General features: G+C 38.8%; 1 protein-coding gene across 8 annotated transcripts in view; it reads left to right on the forward strand.

Annotated features, from left to right (window-relative positions):
• ST7 (suppression of tumorigenicity 7) overlaps positions 1–27,124 on the forward strand; it is a 323,508-nt gene that overhangs the window by 199,980 nt on the left and 96,404 nt on the right. For 4 of the 8 annotated variants that reach the window (XM_024555762.3, XM_045191454.2, XM_045191453.3 and 1 more), the window contains 4 exons: positions 22,154–22,208; positions 22,844–22,959; positions 23,890–23,965; positions 26,023–26,091. In XM_024555762.3, the coding sequence (XP_024411530.1) occupies positions 22,154–22,208; positions 22,844–22,959; positions 23,890–23,965; positions 26,023–26,091 (316 nt within the window). The remainder of the gene's footprint in view (positions 1–22,153; positions 22,209–22,843; positions 22,960–23,889; positions 23,966–26,022; positions 26,092–27,124) is intronic. The other 4 variants (XM_024555765.3, XM_045191456.3, XM_045191455.2 and 1 more) reach the window with 1 other exon arrangement.

Consider the following 27,124-nt stretch of genomic DNA (forward strand, 5'->3'; position numbering starts at 1 on the left):
CTCTGATTGAAAACACCTGTTGGGGTTAAAATGCCACCAGGAGAAACTCCCAGCCTCACCGGAGAGTTCCTTGGAGAGACCCACAGGGGCCTAGAGCGTGCACAAGCCCACCCACTCCGGAAGCAGCACCAGAGGGGCCCAGTTTGATTGTGGGTAGCAGAGGTAGTGACTGAAATCCAGCAGAGAGTGGAGCAAGCACCATTGCTCCCTCTCGGCCCCTCCCCCACGTACAGCGTCACAGCGCGGTGACCAGCGTTACCCCACCCGCCCCAGTGAACACTTAAGGCTCTGCCCCTTTATGTAACAGGTGCGCCAAGACAAAAAAATGGTCCAAATGAACAGATCAAAGCCCCAGAAAAAATACAACTAAGCAACAAAGGCATAGCTTACCTATCAGATGCACAGTTCAAAACGTAATCAGGAAGCTCACAAACTGGTTGAATTTGGTCGCAAATTAGATGAAAAAATGCAGGTTATGCTAAGAGAAACAAAGGAAAATGTACAGGGAACCAATAGTGATGGGAAGGAAACTGGGACTCAAATCAATGGTGTGGACCAGAAGAATGAAAGAAACATCCAACCAGAAAAGAATGAAGCAACAAGAATTCAAAAAAATGAGGAGAGGCTTAGGGACTTCCAGGACATCTTTAAACATTCCAACATCCGAATTATAGTGGTGCCAGAAGGAGAAGAGGAAGAACAAAAACTTGAAAACTTTTTTGAACAAATAATGAAGGAGAACTTACCTAATATGGCAAAGGAAATAGATTTCCAGGAAGTCCAGGAAGCTCAGAGAGTCCCAAAGAAGCTGGACCCAAGGAGGAACACACCAAGGCACATCATAATTAAGTTACCCGAGATTAAAGATAAGGAGAGAATCTTAGAAGCAGCAAGAGAAAAGGACACAGTTACGTACAAAGGAGTTTCCATAAGACTGTCAGCTGACTTCTCAAAAGAGACCTTACAGGCAAGAAGGGGCTGGCAAGAAGTATTCCAAGTCATGAAAGGCAAGGACCTACATCCAAGATTACTGTATCCAGCAAAGCTATCATTTAGAATGGAAGGGCAGATAAAGTGCTTCTCAGATAAGGTCAAGTTAAAGGAGTTCATCATCATCAAGCCCTTATTATATGAAATGTTAAAGGGATTTATCTAAGACAAAGAAGATGAAAAATATGAACAGTAAAAATGACAGCAAACTTAATAATAAATGACAGTTATTAACAACCACACCTAAAACAAAAACAAAAGCAAACTAAGCAAACAACTAGAACAGGAACAGAATCACAGAAATGGAGATCACATGGAGGGTTATCAACAGGGGAGTAGGAGGGGGAAAGAGGGGGGAAAGGTACAGAGAATGAGTAGCATAAATGGTAGGTAGAAAATAGACAGGGGGAGGGTAAGAATAGTATAGGAAATGTAGAAGCCAGAGAACTGATATGCATGACCCATGGACATGAACTATAGGGGGGGAAGTGGGAGGGAGGGGTGGACAGGATATAGTGGAGTGAAGGGGGGCAAATGGGACAACTGTAATAGCATAATCAATAAATACATTAAAAAATATGTAGTCAATAATAGTAATTATGGAAATCAAGGGAGTTCCCAATTTCATTTATACTAAGTTTTTACCTGGAAAAGACTGAGCTTTTGAATATCATTAATACAGTTGCAGTAGCATTTAGTGAATGTCTACTACTAGACCTGAAATATTTCTATTCATAGTATATATAGTATTTATGATCTGATCTCATAACAATGTTTAGTTACATTTAGGAAAATGGAAATTATCTTAAGTATTTATAGGGCTGGATATGCCCACTTTTTGACATTTGGATTTCTAATATTTGGCTCTCTTAGCCCAACAGACATGTAGCTGATATAAAAATACCAGATACCATGGGACTAATACCATTTTCCTCATCTTTTTTTCTTTATTTTACTTTTTTATTTTTTATAAGAAAAATAGTATAAAATTGTGTGTATCTCTTAATAACTTTCTGTATTCTGGCTTCAGCTTAGTGTAAAGGCAAAAGAAGGTCAAAACCGAGGATAATCAAAACATTTTCTTAAAATAATTTGTTTAGAAATTCCTACTGCCTTAATAATAATAAAATGACTATTGCCTTAATAACAGAAGGGTGAATCTATTGAATTTCTTGGAGCAACATGAGATAGTTATTTGCTGAAGCTTACATGAAATACAATATGACTGACAAAGTCCCATGGACATTGACAAACACACTATAATGACATTACTTATTTGAGAAAAATCATTGAAAAAGCTAAAAATAAACTGAAAACATTGGTTTATATGAAAACTCATAGTGTAGCTGTTTTCTTCAAGAATCATTTGTTTTGATTAAAAGCAGAAAGAACTGGCTTACCTAAAAATAATTTTGGGTGGGGAAAATGGGGTGTGAGAAGTTTGTGATTGTCATAGGGCAGACTGTTCATATATTTGTTTAACTTTTGGATCTGTGCAAATTGACCTGAGTATAGATCCTTTCAAAATTTGCAGTAATCTTCATCTTAAAGTAGCCAAATTTCAGATTGTTTGACTTAGGTTAACATTTATGACACCTAATGCTGGTTTGCAGCATTCAGGTTCTTCAAGATATTTGGAAAAGTATAGGGTGTTCCATCACGTGAGAAGTATAATTGCCAGTCAAGTTTAAATTCTCTGAGACACTTTAATAGCCTCTTATATAGAACTGGATCTTTAGACAAATACTGGTTATAGTCTCTTGACGTCCTGTCACAAATCATCTCATTTTAATCTTATTTAATCAATACAAGATTTATATCTTTTTAAAAAAGATTTTATTAATTATTTATAATTCACTAAATTATAATTCACTCAATTAGAGAGAGGGGAAAGGAGAAAGAGAGAGAGAAACATCGATGTGTGAGAAATACATCGGATCAGTTGCCTCTTGTATGCCACCCAACTGGGGACCTGGCCCACAACCCAGGCATGTGCCCTGACTGGAAATTGAACTGGTGACCTTTCGGTTCGCAGGCCAGCACTGAATCTACTGAGACCAGCCAGTGCTAAGATATATATCTTTTATATAAAACTTTAAAAAAGAATTTCACCTGGAATTTTAAATTAAAGTTTATTATATTGCAAGAACCTGTTCGAGCACTGATTAAATACAGATAATAAATTAAAGAAAAGCAATGGAGATGAAGAAACTCAGAATGCTAAGATATATCCTAAGAACTTCATAGATCTTTGAATTCTCATAACACCAGAACAAATAATTTTCCCCAGAGAAAGCCATATAGTTCAAATAATAACAACTAACACTCTTAGTGCCTACAATCAGGTTTATATCTATTAACTCATTTCATCTTCACAATAACCTCATGAAGCAAATATTGTTATTATCTCTGTTTTACAGTCAAGGGAGTGAGGTGCAGAAGGTGAAGTCATAATGTAACATTTAAGGTGAAGAAGAGTTTTTATCGTAAATGGATGCTGAATTTTTTTTCAAATGCTTTTCTGCATCTATTGATATGATCATGTGGATTTTATCCTTTATTTTGTTTATGTGGGATATTATGTTTTTTGATTTGCCTATTTTGTACCAGCTTTGCATCCCTGGAATAAATCCCACTTGATCATGGTGTATGATCTTTTTAAAATATTGCTGGATCAGGTTTGTTGAGGATTTTAGCATCTATGTTTGTCAGGCATATTGGCCTATAGTTTTATTTTTTTCTAGTGTGTTTATCTGGTTTTGGAGTTAGAAAAATGCTGGCCATATAAAATGAGCTTGGCAGCCTTTCCTCTAGAATTATTTGGAATAGTTTGAGAAGGATAGGTGTTAGTTCTTCTTTGATGTTTGGTAAAATTCACCTATGAAGCCTTCTGGCCCAAGAATTTTATTTGTTGGAACTTTTTTGATTATTGCTTCAAGTTCATTAGTTGTAATATATCTATTCAGATTCTCTGATTCTTCCTGATATAGTTTTGGATGATTGTATGTTTCATTTGTCCAGGTTGTCCAATTTGTTGGCATATAATTGTTCATAATATTTTGTTATAGTCTTTATATTTCTTTAGTGTCAAATGTTATCTCCTCCCTTTCATTTTTTCCATTATTTTAAAATTTATTTTTATTTTTAAATTCTGTTTTATTGATTATGCTTTTACAATTGCCCTGATTTTTTCCTCTTTGTCCACTTCCATCAGCACACCCCACTCCCTCAGGCAATCCCCACACCATTGTTCATGTCCATGGGTCATGTGTGTAATTTCTTTGTGTACTCTGTTTCCTATACTGTACTGTACATCCCCATGGCTATTCTGTAACTGCCTATTTGTACTTCTTAATCCTCTCATCTGTTCACTCATTTCCCCAGACTCCCTCCCATCCAGCAATCATCAAAATGCTCTTCATATCCATGATTCTGCCTCTGTACTTTTTGTTTGCTTAGTCTGTTTTTTAGATTCAACTGTTGCTAAATAGGTGTTTATCACTACTTTATTGTTCATAGTTTTGATTTCCTTTTTCTTAAATAAGTCCCATTAACATTTCATATAATAATGGTTTGGTGATGATGAACTCCTTTAGTTTTTTCTTCTCTGGGAAGCTCTTTATCTGCCCATTGATTCTAAATGATACCTTTGCTGGGTAGAGCTTCTTGGCTGTAGATCCCAGATTTTCATGACTGAGTATTTCTTGCCAATCCCTTCTAGACTGCAAAGTTTCTTTTGAGAAATCAACAGATCGTCTTATGGGAACTCCCCTGTAGGTAACTAACTTCTTTTCTCTTGCTGATTTTAAGATTCTCTCTTTATTTCTAGACTTTGGCATTTTAATTATAATGGTTCTTGGTGTGGGCCTCTATGTGTCCATCTTGTTTGGGACTCTGTGCTTCCTGGATATGCATGTCTATTTCCATCACCAAATTAAGGAAATTTTCTTTCATTTTTTTAAAAAAATATGTTTCCAATTTCTTGTTCTTCCTCTTCTCCTTCTGGAACCCCTATCATGTGAATGTTGGACCTCCTGATGTTGCGTCAGAGTCTGCTTACACTATCCTCATTTTGGGGGGTTCTTTTTTCTTCTTGGTGTTCTGATTTGTTTTTTGCTTCTGTTCCAAATCATTGATTTGATTTTGGCTTCATCCATTCTATTATTGTTTCCCTGTAAATTGTTCTTTATTTCAGTTACTATATTCTTTGTTTCTGACTGGGTCTTTTTTATCTGTTGAAGTCCTCACTTAGTTCCTTTGAGCATCCTTATAACCAGTGTTTTGAATTTTGTATCTGATAGATTGCTTAGCTCCATTTTGTCTAGTTCTTTTTCTGTAGTTTTGATCTGTTCTTTCATTTTGGCCATGTTTCTTTGTCTCCTCATTTTGTCAGGCTCCCTGTGTTTGTTTCTGTGTAATAGGTAGATCTGCCCTGTCTTGGTAGTGTGGCCTAATAAAGTCGGAGTCCTATAGGGTTCAGTGGCACAGCCTCCCCCAACCAAGCTGGGTGCTTGAGGTGCACCCTTCATGTGGGCTGAGTACACCCTTCTCTTGTAGTTGAGCCTTGATTGCTCTGGGCAGGTCAATGGGAGGGCTTTACCTCGGCCAGTCAGCAGCAGGGACTAGCTGTGACCACTGACCACAAACCTCTGCCCTCTGTGCAGAATCAGCTGTGCAGGGGCAATGTGGTGGTCTGTAGCTGTCCAGTGGGTGTGCAGGCTCTGGGGTTTCCAGGATCAGGCAGGCCAAGGTCAGCCCCCACCTGTGTCCTACCTGGGGCCATCCTGCATGAACTATAAAGCAATCTGAGATGGCTGCTACTTGTGCTGGGCTTGGAGATTTTCAGGCAAAGCAAAGTTGTGAATCTAGGCTGGCTGCTGCTAGTTCAGGGCCTGGGGCCACTTAACAAGGGGTACAGGGGCTGGGAGCTCACTGAAGCCATCTGTTGCTTGTTTGGGAGGATTTAGGAAATTGTAAAGCATGAGTTAGGACCAGCCATTCATTTGGAAAGGACACTGGGGTGGTCCCATAAGTTGGGTCGGATGGAGTCTTGGGATTTCCTGGATAGGACAGACAGTGTTAGCCAGGTTGATGGAGTCTCAGATATGGCACCTGCCTGCCGGCTCTGTGACTCTGTGGGAGTGGGGTTAGAAAAGGTACAATGGCCTCTGCCTGCCTTTCTGTCCAGTAGATAATCTGTCCCCTGGCTCTTGCCTTGATGCCAGATAACTCGTTCCTCCTTGTATGCCTCTAGTGCCTTTCAAGCTGCTACCCCATTGCTGGAGCTCAGAGGGATTGAGTCTGAGTCAGTCTATGTGTAGGTTCTTTAAGAAAAACTGGGTGGGTCTCTAGAAGTTTCTTCCACTGTCAATCCCTGCTGGTTTTTGCATCAGAAATTATGGAGGCTTATCTTCCTGACATTGGAACTCTGGGCTGGTATGGGGCTGGTACTCCTTGCTCCCAAGATAATCATCCTGAATTTTTATCTACCACACATGGATGTGGGACCAGCCTATTCCTCCTCTCTCCACCTCCTCCCAGTGGATGGATGTGGTTTCTTTAATTCCATAGTAGTCAGACTTTATTCAACTCAATTTCTGATGGTTATGTGTGTTGGTGGTTCTATATTTTACTTGTGATTTTGAAGTGGTTGTGCGAGGAGGTGAGCCTATGCTGCCATCTTAGCTGGAAATCTCATTTCTGATTTTATTTATTTAAGCTCTTTCTTATATTCTTGATGAATATAGTTAAGGTTTGGCAATCTTGTTTATCTTTTTAAAGAACCAGCTCTTGGTTCCATTCATCTTTTATATTATTTTTAATACTCTATTTTTTTAATTTTTGCTCTGATCTTTATTATTTCGTTCCTTCTAAGCTTTGGGCTTTGTTGTTCTTTTTTAATTCCTTTAGTGTAAAGTTAGACTGTTTATTTGAGATTTTTATTGTTTCTTGAAATAGGTCTGTCATGCTATTAATTTCCCTCTTAGGACCACTTTGCTACATCCCATAAATTTTTGGTTTGTGTTCTCATTTTTTTTGAGGGTAGATTTTATTTTATTACATTATTTTTTAGAATGATATTTTTTATTTTTTAATTTTATTTTTCCATTAATTATTATTTCAATTACTATTGACATACAGTATTATATTAGTTTCAGTTGCACACCCAGTGTTTAGACAGTATGTAACTTACTAAGTGATCATCTTGATAAATTTCTTGCCCTTCTGACACCATGAACAGTTATTAGAATATTATTAACCATATTCCCTATGTTGTACTTTACATCCCATAACTATTTTGTAACAACCAATTTGTACTTCCTAATCCCTTCACCTTTTTCATCCATCCCCCAAGACCCTCCTATTTTGCAACCATCAAAATGTTCTGTGTATCTATGAGTCTGTTCAGTTCTGCATGATAGTTTATTTTGTTTTTTATATTCAACACAACTGTTGATAGATGTGCATTTATTGCCATTATATTGTTCATATTTTTGATGTTTTGCTTTTTTTCTTCTTAAGGAAGAACCTTTAATATTTCATATATACTGGTTTGGTGGTGATAAACTCCTTTAGTTTTTTTTTTTCTGGGAAGATATTTATCTGCCCTTCAATTCTCAATGACAGCTTTGCAGGGTAGAGTAATCTTGGTTATAGGTCCTTGTTTCTCATTACTTTGAATATTTCTTGCCACTCCCTTCTGGCCTGAAATGTTTCTATTGAGAAATCGTCAGACAGCCTTATGGGAGCTCCCTTGCAGATAACTGACTACCTTTCTCTTGAAGCTTTTAAGTTTCTCTCCTTGTCTTCAACCTTTGCCATTTTATCTATGATGTGTCCCAATGTGGGCCTCTTTGGGTTCATCTTCTTTGGGACTCTCTGTGCTTCCATGACTTGTGTGTCATTTTTCTTGACCTGGTTCTAGAAGTTTTGGGTCATTATTTCTTCAAATGGTTCTGGATTCCTTGCTATCTCTCTATCCTCCTTCTGGTTCCACTATGATGCAGATGTTGTTATGCTTCGTGTTGTTCCAAAAGCCCCCAAACTATTCTCATTTTTTTTAATTCTGTTTTTATTTTTGCTGCTTTGATTGGATTTTTCTACTGTTTCTTCCAATTCACTAAATTGAACCTCAGCTTCATCCAGTCTACTGTTTCTTCATTCCATTGTGTTCTTCATTTCAAATTTTGTATTTTTCATTTTTGATTGGTCTTTTTTTTAATGGTTTCTGTGTTCTTTTTCATGCTGTTGAACATCCTTATAACCGTTACTTTGAAATCTATATCTGATAAATTGCTTGCTCCATTTCACTGAGCTCTTTTTCTAGAGATTTTTTCTGTTCCCTCATTTGGGTACTGTTTCTTTGTCACCCCCTTTTGGCTGTTTTTTGTGTTTGTTTCTATGTATTAGATAGATCTGCTATGACTTTTGGTCTTTGTGGGGTGACCTTATGTAGTAGGTGTCCTGTGGAGTCCAGTGGTGCAGTCTCCTTGGTCACCTGAGCTGGCCACTCCAGGAATGTCCCATGTGTGGGTTATGTGAGCCCTCATGTTATAATTGAGTCTGGATTGCTCTTTGCCCATATGTGCTTGAGATGAACCCTCTGGGTGGTTGTGAAACATATTATTTACTGCTTCTCTTTGTCTAGTTGCATTCTTGCTAGTGTGCTGAGATCTGAACATTTCTGTCAGCAGCTAGGGACTGATACTCCACCTAGCCACAGCTTAAGAGCTGCTCCGCAGGTGCTGACCACAGGAAGTGCAATTCACCTCAGCAGTGTTTGGTGCCTGCCGAGATCTCCTTTTGGATATGCTGCTTGTGGAGCTTACTGGATCCTACTTTGATGTTGTTTGAAGGTGGCCACTGTCTGTTTTGCTTCTGGACCTCCCGGGAGGGACTCTGGTGCACATTAGTGTAAGATGCTGCATATTCTTGTCCTTGGCAACCTGTTTGGAACTATAAGTAATCCACTGTTCATGGCTGCCTCTGCTGGGCCTGAGTCCACATGGGAACAACCAAGCTACACACCATGACCACTTTTACCAGCACTGGGACAGGGGGCAAGTTAGCAAAAGTCCCAAGGCACCCCAGTGGGTACTGCCTATGCCTCACTATGCTTCCCAGCTGCCTGTTAGGCTCAATGACTGAAAGAGCCTCTGGCTGTACTCCTCAGCAGGGCATAAGCTCCACAGGGTGGGGTATAGGGGAGTCCAAAGGGAGGGACTGTTGCTTTCCCCCAAGTTGATGCTGCACAAGGAGTGCTCCACCCAAGAATGATGGCATCTGTGTTATGGGACAATGACTCAGCACAGGGATCTTGGTGGCTGTCCCTTCTGCTCCCTCCCACAAACCCCGGACTCTTCCTCACACAACTCTAGTCTGCTTTGTCCTCCCTCTGAAGGAGGCCAATTTTAGTGGCTGTGAATGGAATTACGTTCATTGGCCATTTAAGAGGGTGCCTGTTTCCCTAGTTGACTGGTGGACAGAAACCCCACTGATTTTCACAGCCAGACATTATGTGGACACCTCTTCCTAGCCTTGGTGCTCTGGGCTGGACAGTCCAGCTCATGGTTTATACCCCACACTTCTCTGGGGGACTCACCCGCATCTGTGATATCATCTATCTAAAACCTCAGCCACTGTTCTGAGGAGCAGGGCGAGCCCTTTTCACGTCTCTGCCCTTCCTACCAGTCTTAATGTGGCTTCTTCCATAAATCCTTGGCTATAAGACTTCTCTTCAGCCAGTCTTCAGTTGGTTATTCATGGTGATTGTTCAATAATTTAGTTGTAATTCCAGTTTGGTCCTGGGAGGAACTGAGTGTAGCTTTCATCTACTCTGACTCTGTCTTGGATTGCCCTATGTAGCTTTTCTGTGCTTTATTCTCTACTTCTGTGAAAAAGGCCTACCATATGTTCCCCTTGCTAACTTAGGTAGGGATATAGATCAGGGGTACCTAACCCCCTGGTGGCGGACTAGTACCAGTCCGTGGCCTGTTAAGAACCAGGCCATGAGTGAAGCTCTCCTGAGCTCTGCTTCTTGTCTCCTGTCCCCCGTCCATAGCAGGCAAGCAAAGCTCACGTGAGCTCTGTCTCCATTTACATCCTGCCCCCATCACCCACAAAACCGGTCCCTAGTGCCAAAAAGGTTGGAGACTGCTGACATAGATGACTTGAGCTTTAACTCCCTTTATTAAAAGGCTCAGTGAAAGTAAAGCTTATAGCTATAATAAAAGTTGCTGTTGCTGCTGTTTGTAATAACATTTACCATCCTTATCAGATTTTAGACTCTGGGAAGAGGTAGTAACTTGGTAACTTTTTAGTATAAGAAATCTTCATAGGCTGTGAATTAGTAATTTCCCTAGTTAAGGATTCCAGAAATGGGAATTCTATATCTTTAAAATTTTTTTAAATTTATTTTTATTTTTTTGAGAGAATCTTTTTTTTTTTTAGTTTTTTAAATTTATTTTTACTTTTCGATGGAGGAGAAGGGAGGGAGAAAGAGAGGGAGAGAAACATGAATGTGTGGTTGCCTCTCATGCGCCCCCTACTGGTGACCTGGCCTGCAAGCCAGGCATGTTCCCCGACTGGGAATCGAACTGGTGACTTTGGTTTGCAGTCTGGCACTCAATCCACTGAACCACACCAGCCAGGGCTGTATCTTTTTTTTTTTTTTTAATTTTATAAAATATAGGTTTTCACAGTTAAGTTGGATGTAAATAATATTCTCTCCCATGTTATTAGAAGTGCCATGCAGTTAGAGCCTTTTAATTTTTTTAAGAATTAAGTTCTCTTTTTCTTTGAGGATTGTGACAAAGGGAAATTCTTTGGTTTTCTCTGAACATTATTCCTTCTATAGAGGTTCTCAGTTGGATGTCACATAATGATTGTTCAAAGCCCTTTTCATTTTTCTACCAAGGCTATAACCTCCTCTCTACATAAACTGTATCTTTTTTTATAACACAGGGTTTAGTGCCAGGCCTAATGCATAATAGCCACTGTATACATGTTTAAACCACATTGTCCTATGAGTGATAGGTGAGCGTTCTAGAGGAGTACCTGAGCATGAAAAGTCATGAAACAGCATCATTGAGAGGAGAGTTTTAGTAGGGAATGGTGAGAGAGGAGACTGAAGAAAAGATTGGAGCTTGATTTTAAAGTCCTTGGTGGTAGGTAGCATTTTTTATGTTCTTTGTGTCCTACACAGAAACTTACCATCCTATTATGACAAAGGAGAGAATCTGTTCTGTAGGCTTTAGTTCTGTAGGAACTAAACAAGTGCTAAACATATTATTTACTGCTTCTCTTTGTCTAGTTGCATTCTTGCTAGTGTGCTGAGATCTGAACATTTCTGTCAGCAGCTAGGGACTGATACTTGACTGCAGGCTGGTGTGAATGGAACCATAGAGAATGTGTTTATTGTTTCAAGGGCTTGTTTTTAACTGAACTATTAATGATGTTAGCAAATCCTTGAAGGAGTCCTAGTCAACTTTGAGTGTTCTAAAGAGGACTGAAATTATTGATATTATGGAGAATGAAAATTTTTTTGGAGGTAAACTTTTAATTATGACTTAGATAAGGAATTTATTCCTCAAAGTCACAAGTAAGATAAGAATCTTGACCTCATGTGGAAAAATTTTTACCCTCCAGAGACCTGAATTTAATTTCCTGACTTAAATCTTCATATTTTAATATGTTTGGCATATTCAACCTTTGTCCATATCACAAAACCATCAAGCAGTCATATTTATGGGCTAGGTTCCCTAGAGTGATTCCACACTAGGAGTTTTTGTGGTAAAGATAAGATTATAAAACAGAGCAGCAAAGAAGAAATTAATGTAACTATGACCTAATTTGAGTGATACATTCACATGTGTTCATATTTGACCTCTGGATTACTTATTCTTAAAGAAAAATTGTACCTTCCCCACACCCTCAATCTGAAGGATAAAGCTAATGAAGACAGCTAATGAAGACAATTATGTATTTCCTAATCACATATTTTTTCTCACTTAGAATATTTTACATTTTTTTACAATTATTAGATTCTAATTCGTAAGGTTCAGGGATAGTTCAAGACATTGGCTACAGACCACATGTATGACACTAATGTTAACAATGATCTTTTTGTTTGATTTTTTTACTACAATGTTTCAGTTTAAATATTATTAAATTATTTTTTTATGAAAGGTGAAGACTATGCCCATTTCCCTCTCCCCACTTCTTGGTTCTTAATTGTATTATCCCTTTTTTAAAAATTATTTTTCAATTATAGTTGATATACAATATGACATTAGTTTCAGGTATACAACACGATGATGAAGTGATCACTCCAATATACCCGTCTGACACGATACAGCATTACAGTATTATTGACTGTACTTCCTACTCTGTTCCTTATGGCCCCATGACTATTTTTATAATTGGCTACTTGTACTTCTTAGTTCCTTTTTTTTTTTTTTTTTTTTTTTTTTTTTTTTTTTTTTTTTTTTTAATTTATTTATTGTTATTTAATTACAGTTGTATGCCTTTTCCCCCATCCCTTCACCCCACCCCAGGTGAACCCACTTCCCTCCCCCCTCTCCACCCTCCCCCTTGGATTTGTTCATGTGTCCTTTATAGTAGTTCCTGTAATCCCCTCTACCTACTGTCCCCGCCCCCACCCCCCACCCCCGCCCTTGCTATTGTTACATTGTTCTTAACTTCAATGTCTCTGGTTATATTTTGTTTGCTTTTTCCTTCTATTGCTTATGTTCCAGTTAAAGGTGAGATCATATGGTATTTGTCCCTCACTTCCTGGCTTATTTCACTTAGCATAATGCTCTCCAGTTTCATCCATGCTGTTGCAAAGGGTATAAGCTCCTTCTTTCTCTCTGCTGCGTAGAATTCCATTGTGTAAATATACCATAGTTTTTGGATCCACTCGTTTGCTGATGGGCACTTCGGTTGCTTCCAGTATTTGGCTATTGTAAATTGTGCTGCTATGAACATTGGGGTGCACAGATTCTTTTGGATTGGTGTTTCAGTGTTCTTAGGGTATAATCCCAGCAGCGGAATTGCTGGGTCAAAGGGCAGTTCCATTTTTAGTTTTCTGAGGAAATTCCATATTGTTTTCCACAGTGGCCTCACCAGTCTGCATTCCCACCAACAGTGCACTAGGGTTCCCTTTTCTCCGCATCCTCTCCAACATTTGTTTGTGGATTTGTTTATGTTGGCCATTCTGACTGGTGTGAGATGATACCTCATTGTGGTTTTAATTTGCATCTCTCTGATGGCTAGTGATGCTGAGCATCTTTTCATATGTCTCTGGGCCTTCTGTATGTCTTCCTTGGAGAAGTGTCTGTTCAAGTCCTTTGCCCATTTTTTAATTGGGTTGTTTGTCTTCCTGGAGTGGAGTCGTGTGAGTTCTTTATATATTTTGGAGATCAGGCCCTTGTCTGAGGTATCATTGGCAAATATGCTTTCCCATATTGTTGGTTCTCTTTGTAATTTGGTGCTGTTTTCTTTAGCCATGCAGAAGCTTTTTATTTTGATGAGGTCCCATTTGTTTATTCTTTCCTTTATGTCCCTTGCTTTAGGGGATGTGTCTGTGAGGATGTTGCTGCGTGGAATGTCTGAGATTTTCCTGCCAATGTTTTCTTCAAGGACTTTTATGGTGTTACGGCTTATATTTAAGTCTTTTATCCATCTTGAGTTTATTTTCGTGTATGGCGTAAGTTGGTGATCGAGTTTCATTTTTTTGCACGTAGCTGTCCAGATCTCCCAACACCATCTGTTGAAGAGACTGTTTTTGCTCCATTTTATGCTCCTGCCTCCTTTGTCAAATATTAATTGATCGTATAGATTTGAGTTTATTTCTGGGCTCTCTATTCTGTTCCATTGGTCTATGAGCCTGTTTTTATGCCAGTACCAGGCTGTTTTGATTACCGTTGCCTTGTAATACAGTTTGATATCAGGTATTGTGATACCTCCTGCTTTGTCCTTCTTTCTCAAAATTGCTGCTGCTATTCGAGGTCGTTTATGGTTCCATATGAATTTCTGTAATGTTTGTTCTATATCTGTGAAATATGTCATGGGTACTCTAATAGGGATTGCATTGAATCTATAAATTGCTTTGGGTAGTATGGCCATTTTGATGATGTTAATTCTTCCAATCCATGAACATGGTACATGCTTCCATTTGTTTGTATCTTCCTTAATTTCTTTCTTCAGTGTTGTGTAGTTTTCTGAGTACAGGTCTTTTACCTCCTTGGTTAGGTTTATTCCTAGGTACTTTATTTTTCTTGTTGCTATATCGAATGGGATTTTTTTCCTGATTTGTGTTTCTGCAGTTTCGTTGTTGGTGTACAGGAATGCCTTTGATTTCTGGGTATTGACTCTGTATCCAGCTATTTTGCCAAATTCATTTATTAGGTCGAGTAGTTTTTGAGTGGAGTCTATAGGGTTTTCCATGTACACTATCATGTCGTCTGCAAACAGTGACAGTTTCATTTCCTCCTTTCCAATTTGGATGCCTTTTATTGCTTTTTCTTGTCTGATTGCTGTGGCTAGGACTTCCAATACTATGTTGAATAGGAGTGGTGAGAGAGGGCATCCTTGTCTTGTTCCTGATCTTAGTGGGAAAGCTCTAAGTTTTTGTCCATTGAATGTGATGCTGGCTGTAGGTCTCTCATATATGGCCTTAATTATGTTGAGGACTGCTCCCTTTATTCCCACTTGGCTGAGTGTTTTTATCAGAAATGGGTGCTGTATCTTATCGAATGCTTTTTCCGCATCTATTGATATGATCATGTGATTTTTGTCTTTGCTGTTGTTGATGTGATGTATTATGTTTATTGATTTGCGAATATTGTACCATCCTTGCATCCCTGGGATGAATCCCACTTGGTCATGGTGGATGATCTTTTTAATATATTGCTGGATGCGGTTTGCTAATATTTTGTTGAGAATTTTAGCGTCTATGTTCATCAGCGATATTGGCCTGAAGTTTTCTTTCTTCGTTGTGTCTTTATCTGGTTTTGGGATTAGGATGATGTTGGCTTCATAAAAAGAGTTTGGGAGTCTTCCATCAGTTTGGATTTTTTCGAATAGTCTGTGAAGGATAGGGGTTAGTTCTTCCTTAAATGCTTTGTAGAAATCTCCTGTGAAACCATCTGGTCCAGGGCTTTTGTGTGATGGGAGTTTCTTGATGACTGCTTCAATTTCCTTTGCTGATATTGGTCTGTTCAGGTTTTCTGCTTCTTCTTCAGTCAGTTTTGGAAGATTATATTTTTCTAGAAATGTGTCCATTTCATCTAGGTTTTCAAATTTCTTAGCATATAGGTCTTCATAGTAATTTCTTACGATCCTTTGTATTTCTGTGGTATCAGTTGTAATCTCTCCACTTTCATTTCTAATTCTGTTTATTTGGATCCTCTCTCTTTTCTTCTTGATAAGCCTACTTAAAGGCTTGTCGATTTTGTTTATCTTTTCAAAGAACCAGCTTCTGGATTCATTGATCCTTACAATTGTGCTTTTAGTCTCTATGTCATTTAGTTCTGCTCTGATCTTGGTTATTTCCTTCCTTCTGCTTGCTCTGGGCTGTCTTTGTTGTTGTTCCTCCAGTTCTTGTAGGCGTAGGGTTAGGTTGTTTGTGTGAACTGTTTCTAACTTCTTAAGGTAGGCCTGTATTGCTATGAACTTCCCTCTCAGGACTGCCTTAGCTGTGTCCCATAGGTTTTGGGTTGTTGTGAGTTCGTTTTCATTTGTTTCCAGGAAGTTTTTGATTTCTTCCCTAATCTCGTTTTTGACCCATTCATTGTTTAATAGCATGCTATTCAGTCTCCATGATTTTGAGTGTTTTGGGTTTTTACCCTTGGGGTTGGTTTCTAGTTTCAGACCCTTGTGGTCAGAGAAGATGCTTGATATGATTTCAATTTTCTTGAATTTGTTGAGGGTTGCTTTGTGTCCTATCATGTGGTCTATCTTTGAAAAAGATCCATGGACACTTGAAAAGAATGTGTATTTTGCTTCTTTGGGATGAAAAGCTCTGTATATATCAGTTAAGTCCATTTCCTCTAGGGTATTGTTAAGTGACACAATATCTTTGTTAATCTTTTGTTTGGAAGACCTGTCCATTTTTGATAGTGGGGTGTTAAAATCCCCTACTATAATTGTGTTGCTGTCAATATCTTTCTTGAAATCCTCCAAGATTTTCTTTATGTATTTGGGTGCTCCTATGTTGGGTGCATATATATTTATAATGTTTATGTCTTCTTGGTGGATTCTTCCTTTGAGTATTATGAAGTGACCTTCTGGGTCTCTCTTTATGGCCCTTCTTTGGAAGTCTATTTTGTCTGATATGAGTATTGCTACCCCTGCTTTTTTTTCCTGTCCGTTTGCTTGGAAAATTTGTTTCCAGCCCTTCACTTTCAGTCTGTGTGAGTCTTTTGTCCTGAGATGGGTTTCTTGTAGGCAGCATATGTGTGGGTCATGTTTTCTTATCCATTCAGCTGTTCTATGTCTTTTGATTGGAGCATTTAATCCATTTACATTTAAGGTTATTATCGATAGGTAGTTATTCATTGCCATTATTTCCTACCTGTGTTCCTCTGTCTTTCTCTTTTCCTTCCTTTCCTTAAAGCAGTCCCTTTAGCATCTCTTGCAGAGCTGGTTTGGTGGAGCTGTATTCTTTTAGACTTCTTTTGTCTGGGAAGCTCTTTATTTGTTCTTCTATCTTGATTGAGAGCCTTGCTGGGTAAAGTAGTCTTGGTTGGAGGCCTCTGGTTCTCATTACTTGGAATATTTTTTGCCATTCTCTTCTGGCTTGGAGCGTTTCCATTGAGAAGTCAGTTGCTAACCTTATTGGGGCTCCCTTGTATGTTACTTCCTTTTTCTCCCTTGCTGCCTTTAAGATCCTCTGTTTGTCTTGGAAATTTGCCATTTTAATTATGATGTGTCTTGCAGTGGGTCTCTTTGGGTTCCTCTTGTTTGGGACTCTCTGTGATTCCTGGATTTGGGTGACTTTTTCTCTCCTCAGATTAGGGAAATTTTCCATCATTACTTTTTCAAACAGGTTTTCTATCCCTTGCTCTTCTTCTTCTCCTTCTGGTATTCCTATTATACGGATGTTGTTACGTTTCATGTTGTCCTGCATTTCCCTTATTGCCTCTTCATTCTTTCTGAGCCTCTTTTCCTTTTCTTGTTCCTTCTGGGTGTTTTTTTCTACTTTATCCTCCAGCTCGCTGATCCGATCCTCTGCTTCATCAAGTCTGCTTTTAATTCCTTCTACTGTGTTCTTCAATTCAGAAATTGTATTCTTCATTTCCTCTTGGCTCTTGTTGATATTTTCTATTTCCTTTTTCATGTTGATATAGTTTGCAGTGAGTTCATTGTAGTTTCCTTGTAGTTTCTGGTAGTTCTCTTTGAGCTCAGAGAGCTCAGTGAGCTTCCTGATGACCATTGCTTTGAACTCAGTATCTGATAGTTGACTTGCCTCTTTTTCGGTTAGTATTCTTTCTGAGACTTCCTCCTTTCCTTTCATTTGGGAATTGTTTCTTTGTCTTCCCATTGTTTGTGAGGCTCTTCTTGTTGGCCTCTGCTTCTTAAATTGCTTTGTTCTGAATCCCTGGGTTTATGATATGAACTTCTATGGTAGAATGCCAATGGGATTCGGTGGTGCTGTCTCCTTACTCTCCTGTGCTCACTGGTCTTGAGCTGACGTTTATGTGTTTAACACGGTCTAACTCTAGTCTTTTCAGCACTCCAGGTTTTGTTGTCGCACCTGTGGGAAAAATAGAAAGGGGGGGAGAAAGAAAAGGAAAAAACAAACAAACAAACAAACAAACAAAAAAACCAAAGATGGGAAGGAGGGAAAAAGGAAATAGGAAAGGAGGAAAGGGAGGAAGGAGGGAAGAAGGATTAAAGAAAGATCGGAGGCAAGATAAGAAGGAATTTTAACAAAAATTAAAACATAGAAATAGATAAAAGAAGGGAGGAAGAAGACATAAAAATGGTAAAGGATGGGAGGAAGAAGGAATGAAAGAAAAAAAAGAGAGAGAGAGGAAGAAGGAGTTCAGGGGGAAAGGAAAAGGGAAAAAAAAAAAAAAAAAAAAAAAAAAAAAAAGGGGGAAAAAAAAAAAAAATCTTCTGTTGGCTTTAAACCGTTCAGGTTATTTCTGCTGTTGTCCTGTCTGTGCAACGGGAGGCGGTGGTTGGAAGGATTGGTTTCACTTTTCTTCCTTCCTGGGTCACACTCTTCACTGTTTTGTAGGTGTGGTCCCTGGCAGGCAATCAGGCCGTTGATCAGCCAATCCAGCAGCTTTGTTCTTGGGACTCTCGAGTGGCCGCTCCAGCCGTTTTGGCTCCGGACGCGTGCGCGCGCAGCAGGGGAATCCAGCCGCTTCGGGTTTGTGACGTTATTTGGGCTCTGAGCGCGCAGCCGGCCGACCGATCGAGCCGCCCAGGCTAGGGAGGCTGGCGCGCCGCAAACTGCTGGTTCAGCCGCCTTGGTGTTACGTCTCTCGCCAGCCCCTTTGTGCTTGGGAAGTGCGCATCCAGCCGGCCCTACGCTTGGTGAGCGCGCAGCCCGCCGCCGAGCCAGAGGCTCTACGCTTGGGGGCCCGATCCAGCTGTCCGGGGCTTGAGACTCTCGGGTGGGCGGGGCCGCCCTGGGACCGAATCACGCGGTCCTCGGTTCCGAGGTTTTGGGTCTGTGGGTGGAGCAGCTAGTCTCTGCTCCAAAAGATCTCGGAGGTTTCAGGTGTGGGCGCCCCTCCGGGGTTTCATGTACGGGCCCCGTTCGCTAATCTGCGCGCGCGCTACCGCGCGCAACCGGACCTCAGGTGAGCGCCGGTGCTGCTTATCCCGCGTTCCCCGTTCGCAGTCCAGGGGCGGAGGGGGGAGGGGCGCCAGGGGCCTCGGCCACCACCGAGAGTTCTCTAACTAGCCCCTGAGTGTCTCTATTTTCTTTTTCTTTTTGAGAAATTCCTCCTTTTCAAGCCCCCCTGGTCCAATCAAGCACCTGGCTGCTCACAGCGCAGCCTGGCCCTCTCTCAGGACTCCTGCAGCAGCCCCTGCGCCAGGGCTGGCGCCTCTGCAGCCCTTGTACCGCGCGGTCCCGGGTCCCGGGGACCTTATTGTCCTTGAGCACTCTTCTTACCGTCAGATCTTTCAGTGTCCTCTATCTTTGGTCTCTAATCTTCGTATATGCTGGAGTACTGTTGGCTGTTCGCTCTGCTCCTCAGATCAGCTAGGTATTTCCCTGGCACTGAGGGGAAGTGAATTCTGCTCCCACCTATGTTGCCGCCATCTTCATAATCTCTTAGTTCCTTTTTTTAAAAAAAGTTCAGTTCTCTAACAGAAGTCATAAAAACAGAATTTCAAAATGTTTGTAGCACCCCCTGCTGGTTACATGTGTCTCTTCTTAAATAAATATAGCCTATTCAGATATTGCTCAATAATACTTTAGATATACACACCATTTCTCTTTGGAGTTATTTTTATTTAGAAATAATTGTATTCTCATCTAATATATAAAGTTGTGTTGAAGTTTTAATTGAAGGCAATTTGCTTTGTAATTTGTCAGTTGATATTTGAGCAGTGCTTATCCTTGAAGGCAATGTAATGATACATCTGCTGGAGACAAAGTATTTGTCGTAGCCTTTTAATAATATTTCAGATGAAATTCAGTGAGGGAGCGGCATCTCCCCAAATATACCTATTTTACTATAAATAATGCCATCATGAGCATCTTAGTACATAAATCTGTGTGCATGTTTATTGTACGCTAACTACAAAGCCTGCAATGTTTATAAAGTTTTAAGAGAAACACTTTAATCTTGAAAGACATCCTCTGAGGAGGGGTTGGGAGTGGTAAGGGCCAAATAGTTATAAAATTACAAGGACATTGTCATTGTTTGGCTCACTGACGTGATTCAAGCCATGATCTGGAGTGCATTAGTGACACCTCATAGGAGCTTTTCATTTATGAAAAAAGTAATTATTTAAAAGAAGCATAATATTTTAGTTAGTGACAGCCACTGAATTTCAGTTTATTAAGAATAAAATTCAGAACTGCTGGCCAAGATCGAGGCATAGGTAGATATGCTCTGCTTCCTTGCACAACCAAAAGAAGGACAACAACAAATTTAAAAACAAAAAACAACCAGAACTTCCAGAAAATTGAACTGTATGTAAGTCCAACAACCAAGGAGTTAAACAAGAAACATTAAGCCTGGTAGAAAGGGCAGAGACAGCAGCCAGAGGGGAGAAGTTGCATGGCAAGATGGTGGGCCAGGTGGGCGAGGTGGCACTGCCAGACAGGGTGGTCCACATTGGTGTGTGGATAAGCTGGGAGGAACAACTGGGGAACAAGACAGACTGTGACCCAGGGTTCCAGCGTGGGAAACTAAAGCCTCAAAACCTCTGGCTATAAGAATCTTGAGGGGTTGCAGTGGTCAGAGAAACTCCCAGCCTCACAGAACGTATACAAAACCACCCACCTGTAAATTAGCACTGGAATGGCCCAATTTGCTTGTGCGTAGTGGGGAAAGTGACTGAAAGGGCAGATAAAGTGGTTCCCAGACAAGGTCAAGTTAAAGGAGTTCATGGTCACCAAGTCCTTTTATATTAAGTGTTAAAGAGACTTATCTAAGAAAAAGATCAAAACTATGAACAGTAAAATGTCACAACTATCAACAAATGAACCTAAAAAACCCCAAAAACTAAGTAAATAACTAGAAGAGGAACAGATTCACAGAAATAGAAATCACATGGGGGTTATCAGTGGGGAGGGGAAAAGGAGGGGGCAGGACGGGGAGAAAAGGGACAGGGATTAAGAAGCATAAATGATAGGTATAAAATAAATGGAGGGGGTTAAGAATAGTATAGGAAATGGAGAAGCCAAAGAACTTCCATGTACGATCCATGGACATGAACTAAGCGGGGAGAATGTTGAAGGGAGGCGGGGTGCAGGGCAGAGGGGGAGGAAGGGGAAAAATAAAATGGGACAACTGTAATAGCATAATCAATAAAATACACTTACAAAAATAAAATTCAAAGATGCTGAACCAAACAAAGATCATTTCCTAAACGACAAGCTAAGTGACTGAAAATTTAGGGCTATTGTTTATAAAGATTGAACAAATTTAGGGTAGGTGGGTGAAAGAATGGATATTGAATATAATACACTGAGGGTAGAATCTTAATGTCTCACCCATGGTCTCTAATGCTCCTTTGATTTTTATAGTAATTGCTCAGTTTTATGTGTATATGTCTTTAGGGGTGTTTTTTGGCTAACTACACACACACACACACACACACACAGATGTTTTAAGTACTGTTACCTAATTTTATTTCCTAATAAAACATTGCTCATCCAAAGAAGTGTAGTATTCCGAATCAGTAGAAAATCTTAATCATAGGCTGTCTTAATAGAATTGCAACTTTTTAGTCATACATATACCATTACACAGTCCTAAAAGGTAGTGATTGATTTTTCTAAGTTAAGGTTCTGTGGTTCTAAATTTTTGTGGTCCTTATATACCATAGATGTATAATCTATTAGTACATGCTAACATGACATTAGTATGATTATTAATAATGTATCTGTATAAGTGAGCAATGTTAATGCTTTAAAACCATTTAATTTCATAGCATTTCCCCAAACAATAATGTTAACTGTATTAATTTTTCTATTACTCCTTTACGGCATTCTAAAAAGCACTTTGATGAATTATTACAAAATCAATGTTAACAGACACCCTAATTTAAAATCTAAGCCTCTTTCAATATATACTGTAGAGTTCTTAGTTTAGCTTGTCATATGTAAAGTTATTGTAAGGTATAGAAAGTAGTTTTACTTCTACTTAAAATTTTAGAAGTAAACTTACAGAATCTGTTTACACTTCTTAAAATGATTGTAGAGGTAATGAACTAGCTGATTTTGGCACATACTTTGATTTAGTAAATGAGGAAACTTGGGCCCAGAGAGATTAGGCGAAACTTTCCAAACTCATGGTGCCTGAGCTACATTTCCTGATCTTTTCCACGTTGCTTTTCATGTAGAGGATAGAGAATAAAATTATCTTATCACATGGCCAGGAAGGGTGTTTTGCGGAATTAATTAGCTTGTAGCTGTAGTGTCTCTGAACTATGTGTAACATTTTCATATTTCTCTTTGTTGCAGAATGCAAAGTATGGCGAAATCCACTAAATTTATTTCGGGGAGCTGAATATAATCGGTAAGCATTTTGACAGCTTGGGAAACAAATGAGTAGTTCAGAGAGCAAAGACAACAGCAAATGTTTTTGCTGGTTCATTTACGGGTCATTGTAAGAGTTTATTTGGTGCTTCCATTTTTTGATATATCCTCAAATGCTTTAACTTTTCTGTTTTATAAATATCTTAGCATTGAAATTGGGATAATGTACAAAAATATGTAGTTTTTGGAAACCTTCTGTTATCATTATTCTTTTCATTGTATATTATACAGTCAAAATATTTTGAAGCTTACCTGGAACATGGTTATAAAGATGCCACAGAAGTGATGTTGAAATTTAATTTTGCAGAGTAATTAGGCAAGTGAGAATTATAATAGCTTTTGGGAAATGTCTGTTGATAATACTAATTAGGGAAGGTTTTCATTAGCTAGTGCTAGTGAAACTTTGACACAAATATGGGAGAAATGTTTACTTCTTTCCTACTGATGTATTTCCTAAAGGAAGAATAAGATGATTAAAAAATATTTTTTATCCATTGGCAAAGCTGTTTTAGTCCTTGGTTAATGCTTTATAGTTCAACTCAATGCAGCTTAATATTATATAGGTCTTGCTTTCCTCTCTCAAAAGTGTCTGACCATCTTATTCCCCCTTCACAGGTATACTTGGGTGACAGGACGAGAACCTCTGACTTACTATGACATGAATCTCTCTGCCCAGGACCACCAGACATTCTTTACTTGTGACTCGGACCACCTGCGTCCTGCAGATGCGAGTATGGAAAATCCTTTAGTTAGTTGCTGAGTGGGAGGGCTTTTTGGTCTGTTTTAAACAGTAAGGCTATTACTTTTAGAATATCTGCTTTATAAAAACTCCAACAAATAAAAATTAAATTGGACATTGACTAGTGGAACCCAGAATTCTGATACTTAAATAAAAGCTTTATCACAATGAAGTAGTTCCCTCATTAGAAATTAGTCCCCTCATTATCATTTAAAATATTATTTAAAAAAAATACCAATGTTTGCCCTGACTGGTGTTGCTCAGTGGTTTGGGTGTTGTCCTGGAAAACTGAAAGGTTGCCAGTCCGATTCCCCGTCAGGGAACATGACTGGGTAGCCACGTCCCCAGTTGGGGGTGCATGAGAGGCAACTACACATTGATGTTTCTCTTCTTCTCTTTCTCCCTCTCTTCCCTTCTCTCTAAAAATAAATAAATAAAAATTTTAATAAAATAAAATAAAATGTTCTAATATCCAGAGCCTATAGCAAGTGTTTGGGGGAGTGACCAATAAAATTATATTGTGTCTAAGTAGAAGGAAGAGATTAGTAGCAATGTTGTTTCAAAATGTGTAAAATAATATATATTCTTTAACAACAAATAATGTTAATGAGCAAAAGAAATATTAAATCTCTGTTAGAGTGCCTTTTCTTGATTAAGAAATCTTAAAATTATCTCTAAGATTATAGACTATGAATTAGTCTATAAGATTTAGATCTGTTGTTTTGTGAGTACAAGAAAGATTGGATGTCAGCAATTGAAGGACAGTTGGATAGCAAGTTTAAAATGTATTTGGGTGAATTTGCAGGTTTGGGCTTACCTTTTTGTTAAGTGAAATATTTCCTTGTAATCTGAACCTAAAGCTACTAATTGAGCTGTTGTCCTGTATTGATTGACTTGCTTTTTTTCTCTTTTTCTAAAATAGTAATGCAGAAAGCCTGGAGAGAGAGAAACCCTCAAGCTAGGATTTCTGCAGCTCATGAAGCCTTAGAGATAAATGAGTAAGTGAGGGAGGATCTCACTTTGAAAAAGGAAATCTTGTTCTTTGCTGAATGTATTCAGTTGCCATTGACGGATACTGATGTTAAACTATGCATTTGAACTTAAGGATTATTTGAGGGGACATTAATTTATAAAAACTTTTTGTGAAGGTGGTTTTAATTATTGTAGAGAGCAATTAAGTGGTTTGCTCTGACCCTAAAATGCAGTTCTTTACATATCTAAAACATTTTGATGGAAATTTTTATGGATATAGAATGCTCATCTGTGTCATCACATTTTCAAGACAGAACTTCTTCTAGTAGGAAAAACATAGTAAAATCCTAAAGTGAAAATATTTACACTTTAAAAATATTTCAAGATCAAGGCAAAGATAAGAGGAAATGCTGTGCTTAGTGTTGTTAAACATTCTATGGGTTACCAAGGAAGACTGGGAAATCTCTTCTGGCAATCTCAGAAAATGAGAAAGATTCTCAAAGTTGGAGTCATAAAAGCTCAGGGTTGGCAGAGACCTTAAAAGTCATTGAGCTCAGCCACCCATCTGGTACTTGAATCACCTCAACACTCTCCCTGCCAAGTGGTCATTGTTAAACTATTTTATGATTTTTTTTTCTGAATAAGGTTACAGAATCTTCTTTAGCGGTCTCAGAAAAAATATTCATTTGAGAGTTGAAAATCCTGCCATTATAACCTATTAATCTATTTGGTTTCTGATTCTGTCATGCAACATATTTATTTTCTAATTATTTGTCATCTGCAAAATTGATGTGCCTGTCTTCTATGTGTCATCCATGTTTCTGATAAAGTTATCAGGGTCAGGGATAGATCCCTATGACACGACATATAGAAACCACCCTCAAGTTTCATGTCTTCATGAATTATTATCCTTTGGTATTGTTCAATTAATTCCCAAGCCACCATTTACACTATGATTCAGCCCACATTTCTCCATTTTGATCTTACATTTTAGCTATGGTTCTTTAATGGATAGTAAATCTATTAGAGTAAACTAAGCTAGCACAAACTGATTTGTTTAGTCTTAGTGTTAAGCTAGCTCCCGTGTTCACTTTCTTTTTAAAATGCTTGGACACTATCCCTTTAGTAATCCTTTAGAATATCTTTCCAAATCACTGTTCTTTAGTTTGAGAAGTCTGCCTCTTCCCCTTTTTGAACATTTATACTACATTTGTCATCTCATCTTCTAGTACCTCTCCATTCTTTGTGATTCCTTAACTATCCACAGAGAGCAGTTTCTTGGCCTGCTTATGTTTTTTGGCTTCCTTGGATTTGCCCATCCCAGTATAGTAGCTCATTTAGGATAGACCAGTTATTTGCTATCTTACATCTTTTTACCCATTTTAGAGTTAATTTCTTCTCCCTTTTTCAGTCTGACAATTCTCCTTGATGGAGAAGCCAGGAACAAAATAGGAATTAGAAAGTTTTGCTTTCTCTTTATTTGTTGCTACTAACTATAAACTTTCCTTGTTTTGATGTTGTCGTTGCGTTGTTTGTCTTTTTTGCTTATTTTCGTGATAGTTTTGGGGATATGGGGGTGGTGATAGAGCCTTACACATAATTTAAAAACAGAGAATAGATTGTTGTTTTTAGCATTTTGTTTTGTTTTTGTCTTTATTTTGTTTTGTAAGCTTAAGCTAATTTGGCATTTTAGCTCTCCTGATGTTATTCTTAAACCCCATTTCACTCTTTTATAGTCCTTCATTACATGCGCTCTTTCCATCTTTTTTTACATGTACTTTAAAATCTGACCTGGTGAGAGATCTCTGTGCAGCCATATTGGTTACTTAATTGTCACCCTTCTTTTCTTCCTAAGAGGATCATAGTGATTGCAGTTACAGTTGGATATCTGAAAGCTGCCCAACCTTCTTAAACCATATTTCCTTCTGAGTCTCATGCCATTGAATCATGCCTCTTTTCTTTGAAATTTTTGAAGTTCACCTTACCCTCTTTGAATTACCCCAAACTCCAAAATGACAAGTAACTCTCTCTGAAAGTTCCTATCAATTTTCATTTCACCAACTATTTTTTTCTTCTTGGTCAGAATTAGGTCCAGAGTTGAAGTTCCCCTAATTGCTTCCTCTACCATCTGGGAGATAAAATTGTTACCAAAGTAAGTCAAGAACCTGTCGGGTGCCCTACTTCTAACCAAATGAGACTTCTAGCAGATATCTGGATGGTCAACACCCCCATCACCACACTTTCTTGCTTCTGTATGTGTATTGTGTTGTGACAAGGATGCGTCATCTATATCTTTCATCGAGCTGAGTAGTCTGTTCTGTACTCCCCAACCATTAGCACTTCTATTACTCTTTCCTTTCTCCTTCACTCACAAGCTTTTAGCATGTTTCTACCTCAGACTCATGAATTTCCACATAGATGTATATTTTCTTGGCCAGTAGTGCTACTCTGCCTCTCCTCCTAAGATACTATTTGAAATATAAATGACCAAGCAAACAAACTAGCCCCAACCTGTCTTGAGTTTCCAGCCCACCAACCATAATCTTATAGCTAATTTCTCAGATACTGAATCTGCCACTCATTATTATAATCTCGATTTTCACTTCATTACCCTTGACCTATATTTATATGTCAGTATCTGAAGCCTTAAGTATTGCTTCCTGATGCCTATCCCAGTTATTTTCTCTAGTAAATTACTGGGCAGTTTCAGCATCATTATTGTTCTTTTCAAGTCATATCTACTGCCCTCCATAGTAATTGGTTTACAGCTTTTTTTTCTGGACATTTTCCTCCCTACTTCATCACATTCAGTTTAAGCTCCATTGATCAGTCCTGCCTGAAACTGGATGGACTGGATAAAGAACTTACAAGACCCCTCCTCAAAGCTAAGATTAACTAGTAACCTCAAACCTCACATTAGCCATGGTTCAACTTCCTTTTCCTGGCTGCCTGTTGCAACTTATGAATAGTAAAAGTAACACTAGTTTTACTTTCTATTTATTTTCTCTCTTGTGGTCTGACGGAGGTTCTGTTAAGTAGGGAAATGACCACAGGAGAGACAGTGGAGAAGAAGGAAACCAAAGGGATCTGTGCAGATGAGGACATGTGTTATCTGCTCCGGCCTCAGCCTTTCTCTGTTACATTCCCTTTCTTTGGAAGTTGGGTTGTTATATGATTTGGAAGGT

Source organism: Desmodus rotundus, chromosome 6 (assembly GCF_022682495.2).
Source record: "Desmodus rotundus isolate HL8 chromosome 6, HLdesRot8A.1, whole genome shotgun sequence".
Classification (NCBI taxonomy): domain Eukaryota; kingdom Metazoa; phylum Chordata; class Mammalia; order Chiroptera; family Phyllostomidae; genus Desmodus; species Desmodus rotundus.